Source organism: Rosa chinensis, chromosome 2, assembly GCF_002994745.2.
Source record: "Rosa chinensis cultivar Old Blush chromosome 2, RchiOBHm-V2, whole genome shotgun sequence".
Classification (NCBI taxonomy): Eukaryota; Viridiplantae; Streptophyta; class Magnoliopsida; order Rosales; family Rosaceae; genus Rosa; species Rosa chinensis.
The window spans coordinates 74,179,161-74,189,786 of record NC_037089.1 but is presented as its reverse complement, the minus strand read 5'-3'; the positions used below and the strand labels follow the sequence as shown (position 1 = coordinate 74,189,786).

General features: G+C 36.1%; 1 protein-coding gene across 1 annotated transcript; it reads left to right on the top strand.

Moving 5' to 3' along the window:
* Positions 1-3,110: 3,110 nt before the first annotated feature.
* Positions 3,111-5,196, top strand: LOC112184977 (triacylglycerol lipase 2). Its single transcript, XM_024323195.1, has 9 exons — positions 3,111-3,251; positions 3,450-3,563; positions 3,674-3,814; positions 3,902-4,012; positions 4,089-4,232; positions 4,341-4,381; positions 4,501-4,580; positions 4,691-4,786; positions 4,877-5,196. The coding sequence occupies exons 1-9, from the start codon at positions 3,111-3,113 to the stop codon at positions 5,194-5,196; spliced, it is 1,188 nt and encodes a 395-aa protein (XP_024178963.1).
* Positions 5,197-10,626: the final 5,430 nt, after the last annotated feature.

The following is a 10,626-nucleotide window of genomic DNA, read 5'->3' as shown; positions in this document are numbered from 1 at the left end:
CCTCCACCAAAATTAATCAGAGGTTCTCGATCTTTATATGTTGTTGGAATCCTTTTGAATTTGCTAAAAGAAGGATTTCAAGGGTTTTGGGTTGGAAGATCAAGTAATTACTATATCATAATATTCAATGAATTGAAAGCAATACTACTAACAATCTATAGCCCTAAGTCCAAACACTTGGGACTATGCTTGTTAGGTTTTCTTTCGAGCACTAATGAGTATAGTTTTACTCGGTCTATTACAGAGTATTACTACGTCCTAGGTTATCGCAGTAATAGGCTTGTTTTCATAAGTGAGCACTAGATGTATAATGAATGGTCTAGTCCCTATGTACCATGTGGTACCCCCACAACCTCTTGTCTATCTGTCAATGGTAGCGGAGGGGTATGTGATGGTCATTCTGGCCTGATAATTATAATGACAATCATTTAACGATTGATTAAAAAAATATATATATTCAATGAATTTAGTTTAAGGAAATTCCAAATCAGATTGTTTTGAATTTATTTTTGTATTAAATGATGGGCTATGTATACAAATTATTATTTTACGTAATTATTTTAGGTAAATTACAAAACTACATGGCAATAGAAGGAAATTCCAGAATAAATAAAAAAAATTATATTTACTTATTTAGGGAGGTAAGAATAGTATTTTTTTTGTCTCTCCATTTTTCTCTGTTTGTCCTTATTTGTCTTTTTATATGACTTAATAAAGTCTATTAATAATTGAAAAAAGTTAGAGGTCCAAATCAAATTTGGAGGTCTAACTAGAACCACCCAATAGAATATACAAGACTAGGAAAAGATGTTTCACTCTAATAATGATTTTCTACTTTGATTTATCACTTAAAAATGTAAGTAGGGTTGTCAATGGGTCGTGTCGGGTTGGGTTCGTGTCGGGTCACAAGAGACAAAGCCGAACCCAACCCATTTATTAATCGTGTCAAAAATTTAAACCCAAACTCAACCTATTTATTAAACGGATTACCCGTTTCCAACCCGCTTAACCCATTTAATAAATAGGCCGTGTCGTGTTGGACAAAATGACCCATTTAAGGGTTAACACGGCGACCCATTTAACTAAAAACATGCATAAATTGATTAAATTCACTAAAAATTTCATAAGACGAAGAATATAAATAATTATATATAATTCATAAATAATTTAATCCAATAATGATGAAGCAAAATATTTCAAATTATCCAAACCTAGGATCAAATACTCCCAACGTCCAAAATTTCAAGAAGAAGTATAGCATAATCGGGTTATATGGGTTCACTTCGTGTTGGTGGGTTGACCCGTGGCCGACCCGTTTATTAAATGGGTCATGATGGGTTGACCCGCTGCCTACCGGCTTTTTAATTGTGCGGGTTCAACCCGCTTTAATTCATGCCAGTTTCGAGTTGTGTTATCAGGTCGTGTCGAAATTGACAGCCCTAAACGTAAGTACGTTTTCTAATCTCTCTCTTCCCCATTGCACTGCTCAATCCATTAATTTACAAAAAGGGCAATGATATAGGGTCTCAATGAGGCCTAAGATTTGTGGCCTCAAATCCTATGTGTCATGCCATGTAAGCAAATATAAATTTTATTTTTAATTTCACATAATATATCTTGCCATATCATACTATTACAACACCAACTCTACCCTTTTATACTTCCTTTTAGCTGTTAGGGGGTGAATTACTTACAATAATGAATTTAATAATTAGGTGACGAAAAAAAAAAGATAAGCTATTAATTATGTATTAATTTAAGAGATATGTCTACAAATTCTTTGACCAATATTTTTCTTAATTTAATTAAATTCTTTCCTATAATTTTTCTTTCCAAATAGTATTAATATATTGAATTAGGTGTCAAGAAATAGGCATTAACTTTTCTCTCCAAACATTGATTAATTTCATCCAAAAAACTAGCATTAATAAATTGATTTTGGAAAATACATATGTCTAAATTAAGAGGTAAGAAAAAATTTCATGTTACTAGCAGCCATTAATTATCATCTACAATCTAAATATATGGGGGAAAAATAAAAAAAATAATAAACTCAAATATAACATTTAAACCCCAGCTACATAAAGAGAAGAAATGAACAAAAGAATATATATATAATCGTATGAATATGTATTTTTCACTCTATATATATTTTCAAAATTTACAAGAATCCAACAAAGGTTGAATTCATATACATGTGTTAAGCAAATCTATTGTGATCGAATGTATGTGCAAATCCATTGACTGAATTACATGAAATTTTTCTATTCTTGATTGGAGAAAAAATTGTTATTGAAATCTAAGTATGAGTATAATGAAAAGAAAAAATGCAAAAAAAAAAAAACTAAAATATTTTTTAGAAAGCCAAAATAACACAGTAATTAGATTTTGGAAGGATAAAATTATATTTTTCTCAAAAGTTACATCGCATGATTTGACAAATAGTTGATGTGTGTAGGTGACATGGCATGACACCTAAGATTGAGGCCATAAATCTTAGGTCTCATTGAGGCCACAAATCATTTTCCTTTACAAAAATTTGAATCTAAATATTACAATTTATGAGTTAATTGAAATTACAAGTTAATATGTTCATGAATAGTAATTCATAATAGTAATGGAAACTCATTAAAACTCATAGTAATTCACGTAGAGGAGTTATACGGATTCAAATTTGCTCACCATTTTTATTTTTGTATTGATATCACCACCCAATTAAAACTTGTCACGTCATGTAGAATTAATTTAATACTTAAGATTTATTTTTTTAATAAAACATCATAATTAACTATAATTATAACACATGACAGTTTTATATTTGTGGTGAGCAAATTTGAATAAGGAGTTATATACAATACATGAATGGCTTTTGCGGGTACTTGATCTCTACTTCATTTGGGCAAAATATTTCAAAGTTTGACCTGTATATTCTCAAGTCAAAGTTTCTATTTATATCATATTCATATTCATATTCATTACCGAAGTGACGGTTTTTGTAAGTTAATATTCTGATGGATCTCTATATGCATGGCCTTCGTTTGCTATAAATAGCACAAACTGTGGATACTTGTTGCACCAAATCAGAGAGAACCAATTGATCTAGCTCGAAAATGGCCAAGTACCCTTCAAACCCTCTGCTTCTTGTGGCTCTACTTTGTGCTTTTGCAGCTGCAGGAATCAACAGTCTTGATCAAAATGGTATTTGCAAATCATTGGTGGAGACACAAGGCTATACTTGCCAAGACCATCAAGTAATTCATGAACTGTCGCAAAATGATCCTTAATTAATTATACTTTTATCAGTTTCCTTCACTCTACTTCTTTATCTCTCCACGTATATGAGTTGTATATGAGTTGCATGTAAGAGAGAGTATTAGTTTGATATATATTGTTAACTCATTTAGTTACAAGTTAAGTTTTATCATGAAAATTATGATGGAATATTTCAGGTAACGACAGGAGATGGTTACATCCTTGGATTGCAGAGGATTCCATCTGGACGTTCCAGTAACAATTCGACTGCTCAGAAGCTGCCTGTTTTATTACAACATGGACTTACGATGGTTCGTACCTTATTATATGTTTGAACTACATATTTGAGAGCTTGCAGTACAACATGTTGCATGTAAATGTCACACACTGACCGATTGAGAAACATTGTGTGCGGTAATAGGATGCTGCCGCATGGCTAATCAATCCTCCAGATCAAGCTTTGGCGTTTATCTTAGCCGACAAGGGGTTTGATGTATGGCTTGCTAATGCTCGAGGAACGCAGGCTAGCCGTGGACACCAATCACTTAGTACTAATGATCCGGTAAATACTTTGCTTTTACAAATGGCAATGATCAGCATTCTAATCATTCACTAATGATATCGACATTATCACCTATGGATCCTGTAGACTTATTGGGAATGGACATGGGATCAATTGGCTGCTTATGATCTTCCTGCTTTCTTTAATTATGTGAACAATCAAACAGGACAGAAAGTACACTATGTTGGCCATTCACTGGTAAGTATTTAGTTTTTTAATTTAAAAAAAAATTATGTAAAAAGGATGACTGAGGTTTGATGTATTTGAATTATAGGGAACATTGTCAGTATTAGCTGCCTTGTCACAACAAAAGCTGAGTAACACACTAAGATCAGCTGCTTTACTTAGCCCGGTTGCTTATCTGGGTCAGATCACCACAGTGTTGGGAAAAATTTCTGCTCAATCACATTCTGCTGATGTAACACTACTCTATATTGACTCAACTTACAAATTTTGTAATTAGTCAAATATGTATTCTGAAATTTATTGATGAATTTACTAGAATCTGATCTGTTTCATTCAACAGGGACTCTACGCCTCTGGTATCCGCGAATATCCTCCTCAAGGGTGAGAATGATAACAATGTTAACCAATTTTGCTTCAGTAGAAGGTCATTAGTTGGCATGAAATGTATTACCTAATTCAGTTTGGTACATTTTCATAATCTTTTCTCCAAATCCCAACAGGGTAGCTGGACAGAACTTGGTGACATTTCTCTGCTCACAACCGGGTGTGGACTGCTCCAATTTTATGGCGGCTGTAACCGGTAATCCTAATGTTAAGCCTTTTCTCATAAGTCATAACCAAAGTCACTGCTGTACTTTTCATTTTTTGTTGATTGACCTGCATTTTTCTATTTTGTGTTCCATTCTATAGGTCCTAATTGCTGCATAACTCCAACAAGTTCAAATCTTATCTTTCAGCATATACCACAATCCACTTCCACAAAAAATATGGTACATTTGTCTGAAAGTAAGTCTTTCATGTCCTAGGTTCTGAGCTGCGTACTACTAATTGCTACAAAATTTCAATTTTTGATTTGTGTTTATGGGTTTTGGACAGTGATCAGGAGAGGAACAATAACAATGTTTGATTACAATTTTCCGGCCATTAACATGCAACACTACAATCAGCTTACTCCTCCGGTGTACAACATGGCAAGCATTTCGAAAGACGTTCCTCTTTTCTTTGGCTATGGAGGGAGAGATGCACTTTCGGACGTCAATGATGTGAAGGCTTTGCTTAATGACCTTAGTGATCATGACAAGGACAAGCTTGTGGAACAATACGTGGAGGAGTATGCTCATATGGATTTCATTATGGGTGGGAATGCCAATAAAAAAGTCTACGATCCTCTGCTCACTTTCTTCGGGCAACATTGAGCGTCTTGACTCCCTAATTTGTAGTCTCTAGATCTTCCTTCTGTCTTGCATTTATCAATTTTAGAGACTTTTTTTCCTTTAGTAGTAGTAATAGCTAGATATGCATATTTTCATAATAGCTTTCTCATTGTGTATTACTTTGATTTCTTGGGAATATATGAAGTTCTAATAATTAGCTAGCCCTTGTCACAATGCTGGATTGTTTCATCACTAATAGTAATTGATATATAGCTACAAAACAAAGGACAAAAATGTGAAAGAAAAGTAAATTTTCAAATGCTACCAGGTAGCCTCAGAATGTTAAATATGAAGAACAAAGAAGAAATAATAACAAAACAGATCGAAATCATGTTTTTATTGATGAGCACCATGATCGATGAAAATGTAAGAATTAACATTAATTCTAACATGATATGAAATCAAAAAGAACAAATAGGCCGGCTACCTGAAGACACCAATAGGCTCTACTTTCTCTTTTCTCAAACATAGATGTTTGGTCTAAGAGCAAAATGATTATGGGTTGCAGTAAGAGCTGCTGCTATAAATGGATCATTAGCATAATCGTTTCCCTTATGATGAATCTTTATGCTTTTTGATGGAAAGAAAAGATCCTCACAACAAATAGCGGAAGTCGATGAAGCTACATTAACTCGATGATCAATAAGGTTCCTCCTAACTGAGGATCTGAACATTCTTTTCATCTTGCTGAACAAGTTGATGAGCTTCTCCATCCTCATAGGCTTGTTTGTTTTGTTGCTCATAATGTATTTTAAGACCAACTGCTTGTTTCTATTTATACAGAGGGGATTGAGATGGAAGAATGTGTTAAACAGCTCTCCAACCAAATGCTGGCATCACATGTATTTTGTGTAAGCTTATCAAGATAGAGCTAGCTAGCTTGTATCTATGAAACTAGCTTAAAAATTTCCTTTTTTCTGTTATTTCATAAATGAATGAGAAGCTCCATTGGCCTTGTCCTTTTCTTGATTTAGAACTGATTGTAGCTATAGCTTTGAGAATGTTACGTACTTACGTCTCGTCTATTGAGAGACTAGAGATCAATTTTTGGTTTTTTTTTTTTTTTTAAAGGATTTGATGTTATTAGATATCAAAGCCATGAAAACAGGCCAGAGTCTAACATGCACTTACATAAGAATCCGGTGAAACCGGAGAACCTATCTAAGCTAATACTAAACTCATTATTAGAGTCTAAAGGGACGCTTGCCGGAAAGCAAGCCTACAACGAGCAAGAACAACCTCACTATTCTAAGGCAAAATCATTCATCTAGTCTAATTTGCCAGCACGCCATTGTGGTACAAATAACAACTAGAAACATCTTAGAACAACACATAGAGATTACTCTAACCTTACAAGGCTTGTAACCAGATGTCTAATAGCAGAGATTTAGGAAAATACTAGCTCCTCCCCCTTAGGGTTGGAGCCAGCACTATCTTTAGCCTCTTCAGGAGCCAACAACCTCGGCAACAGGTTGGTCTTGCTCTTCTTGTCTAAAGCAACTGCAGCAAACTCAACTAGCCCAAGCTGGAGCGGCCCAATGACCCAAGCCCACTTCTCAAACCTATTCAAATAGGCCCAAGAGAGATCAGGCCCATTTGATCCAAGCCCAAGCCCAGAGGCCCAAACCCAAGCAAGGATGCTGGCCTGATCATCATGGCGTAGCCAGCCTATCCCCGCTACCATCTCCTCCCTGTCTAGGGGTCGTCCACCCCAGGCAGCCATCCTCAGAAGCAGCACTGCACTACTACACCAGTGCCTACCGATCAGTGGACCTCCAACTCCGATTGTCGATCGCCTCGACCTCGACTGCACCCAGACTAGATGAGAATCCGATCTGTTAATTCGCCAGCAATCGTCCAATGCCGCTGTGTTAGCCTCACCCAAACCCCAATCACGGCGGTACCAGTCCGACGAACCTACGACTGAGCTGCCTCAATTCACAGCACCAAGACCCGGCCACCAAGATCCTAGACAAGCGGATCCTTTGGAAACCTCTACCACCACCAAACAGACCCTGAGATCTGCCACGCACGACCAATGATGCGGGCTCGCCGGTGAAGACTACCACGCTGCCACCCTCTGCTAAGAAACCCTAGGGCTCTGCTTTTTTGTTATGGACCTCTTTGGTTCTTTCACATTGATGATTCGATTTTTGGTTTCTTAGATCACCTCAAACAAACAAATATACAGAAATACTTTGTTCGTCTAGATCACTTCAAACTACAAAAATAGTTTGTAAAGTCCCACCTTTATTCTCAAAGTAGAGATTAAAACATTTATTTTGCTTTGGTAGGACTCTGCTCCACCTTTCATCATTTGACACTGTAATTAATAGAGACCACTCGGGTCTTCCGAACTTCCGTTTCATTAGTTTCGTATTTGCTTTTTTTGGTTTATTTGAGAGGTTTTAGTTTTGACCCCCCTCTGTACTCTTGTTTTCTTTTTCTTAATATAAGGCCTCGTTTGTTAGCCAGGAAATCAAATCAGGAATGTGAAATAGTTTCCCATTCCATTAAATTGTCATGTTTGGTTAAATCATAAGTTTGGAAAGAAAAGTAAAATAAATAAGTTGACCGGAGTTCAATTTCATAAAAGAGGTGGAATAGAAATACTATCTAGAGTGTGGTATTTCAATTCCTTCACTCAATGAAATTGAAAATTTACTTGTTTAGCCTCTCATAAAATCTTGTCAATTAACAATTCTGATCTCCACTCATTCATTTTTAATCTTCCATATTTAATTCGATTAGGCATTATTGGAAAATCATTAACAAATTAATTCTCTCAAACCATTGTCTAATCTCAAGTCTAGAATTCCAACACCACAAATGAAAATGCTAAATCAATTCCATTCCATCCTTGAAAGGAAAATTAATACAATTCATTTTCCCACGGTAACATTTCGGTCTACCAAACGGGGCATAAGAGGATAGAAACGATCTGTTCCTTGCCTATCCAAGCCTTTACCAAAAAAAGAATTATAACATTTGACTTGCGTGAGAGTACATGAATTTCTCTACCGTTAGACATGCTTCTCATGAATTTCTTTACTGCAGGACACATCTATTTTAGAATCCCAAGATCCCCAGCCAACTGTCAGGAAAGAAAAGAATTCAATTCGTTTGAAAAACAGTTAAGAAAATTAAATGAAATAAGTGAAACACCCTTTCCATACGACGTAACCGTTGAGAGTTGTTGTATTTTTAATTTTCTTTATTTATTTGTTTCTTTTTCAAGACGGTGTATTATGACATAAATCTTCTAATAATACATCCGAAATAATAACATGAGCTTCCCTTACATCGAGAGTACAACACCATTAGCTTCTCAATGACAGTCGATAGTAAATTGAAGGAGTTACATTCAAATAAGCACGACAATATTCCGCTGACTGACCAATAGGAGATAAGTCCTCCGTTTGCTGACACTGGGTGGATACCAGTGCTGCACATTTAGTCTCAACCTCTACCGTGCACCAATCATGCTTGTTGCGCATATTGTCTAGCGCCTCCCTTAGAGCTGGTGCTTCCACTTGCGACGGAAGGAGGCTCCTTTCACATAAAGATAGAATTTGGCTGCAAAGTACAAAATCACCCTGTTCATTCCTTACCACTACTTTCAGGCTACCATCCTTAGTCCCTGGTAGATCTAGCTGAGAGCAAGTGAAGAATTATGCGCCCACTGAATTTTTATCTATAGTGGAGTTAATTGATGATCTACTAGTTAGCAAACAAAATTTTAGCTTAAATATTAACATATATGTCCCTTCAGCAACTTAAAATAAAGAAAATATGACAATATGTTCTCATATAAATAAAATTCTGAGTCCGTCACCACCAGCTCGAAATGTTTTTTTATTTGTTCTTTGGCCATGAGAGAAAAAGGTTGGTCTCATATTTTGGGTGAAACATGAGACTTCCAAACTACCTTCTAGCACGAAGCTGGTGCCGACGATGTCAAGGCACATACCAACATATTTTCAGTCGCACAAGCAATCCGATACCCTCTCTTAACACTATCGATAATGTCACGCCCCTGATTTTACACACATGAAAATCGATATATATAACCCCATAATTATATATGCGTGAACGTCCAGTCATCAATACAAAATACCTGAAATCTTTTTCCCTTAAACTTACACACATATTGATGCCCTGAACCCTCAAAGTTAATATACACTCGCTCCAAAGAGTTATATATTACACAAGCTTACGAATTAAATTGTCAACAACAAGATAAAACGTAAATGCTCCTCAGAGCTTACTACAACGGAAGTCCAAATAACGGTAAAGTCACAAAATTTGCTTCCTACCGTAAAGCTGCTAGCTCGCTGCCTCAACCTCGATTATCCTAACCTGCAGGATTAACCCCTACACCGTTGGAATGGTGCACCGGGTTGCCACACAACAAACCCGGTAAGCTTTTGCAAGCCCGTATGAGTAACTCAAAACACACATGCACAACTCACGCCAAAGACGAGGAAAACCTTTCAACTCGCGAATAAAGAAAACATACCATGCTTCCAAAAACAATACTCTTTTCCCAAGAGAAACAACGAAAGTCACACTGTGACAAAATCATATAAATCGTTAACCTAACAATTCAATTATGATAAATCGATCCAACCTGGATAAAACAATAATTAGGTCCAACCTGGACAAAACATCAACACAAATCAATCATACCTATCGTTAACCTAACAAATAGAATATGATAACTCGATCCAACCTGGATAAAACAATATTTAGGTCCAACCTGGACAAAACAATAATTGGGTCCAACCTGGACAAGATATGTACCCAGGAGTCTTAAGTAACCTACTTAGATCCATGAAGTACGATGGCAGACAGACTAGAGCTCTAACTGAATCGTAACCTGTCACCCGGCCAAGGTTCAATCTTACGATATAATATTTCCATGAGGATGCAACCTGCAACCCCTGATCCTTAGGCCAACCTGACCCTCAGATCAAAACGTCAAATCAAATCAAAAGGAGAAATCACAACCTGTGACTCTCAATCATCAAACACTTTTCAAAAACAATAGAAATACCATTTCCCACAATTTGTTTTCCGAAAAGCCACACCCCAAAACAATAAAAAGCATCATTTCATGCACATTGTTTTCATAAATCCACAAACCACCAAAACATATATATTTCACATAAATATATATCTATATGTAGTCATCCGCTCAGGAATGCCTACTAATACCAACTATAGTTTGCAATTAACTAAATAATTCTCAAAACAGTATGGTGAACCCGTTCGTGATATGAACTTCGTGAGATTACTCACCTCAGAATCCCGCTGCGTCTTCTATACAGAATGGAACTAACACTATCAGCAACAACTCGTCCAATTCACCTTTAGAAGCACCTAATCACCAATGATCTTAAATCAGTAACG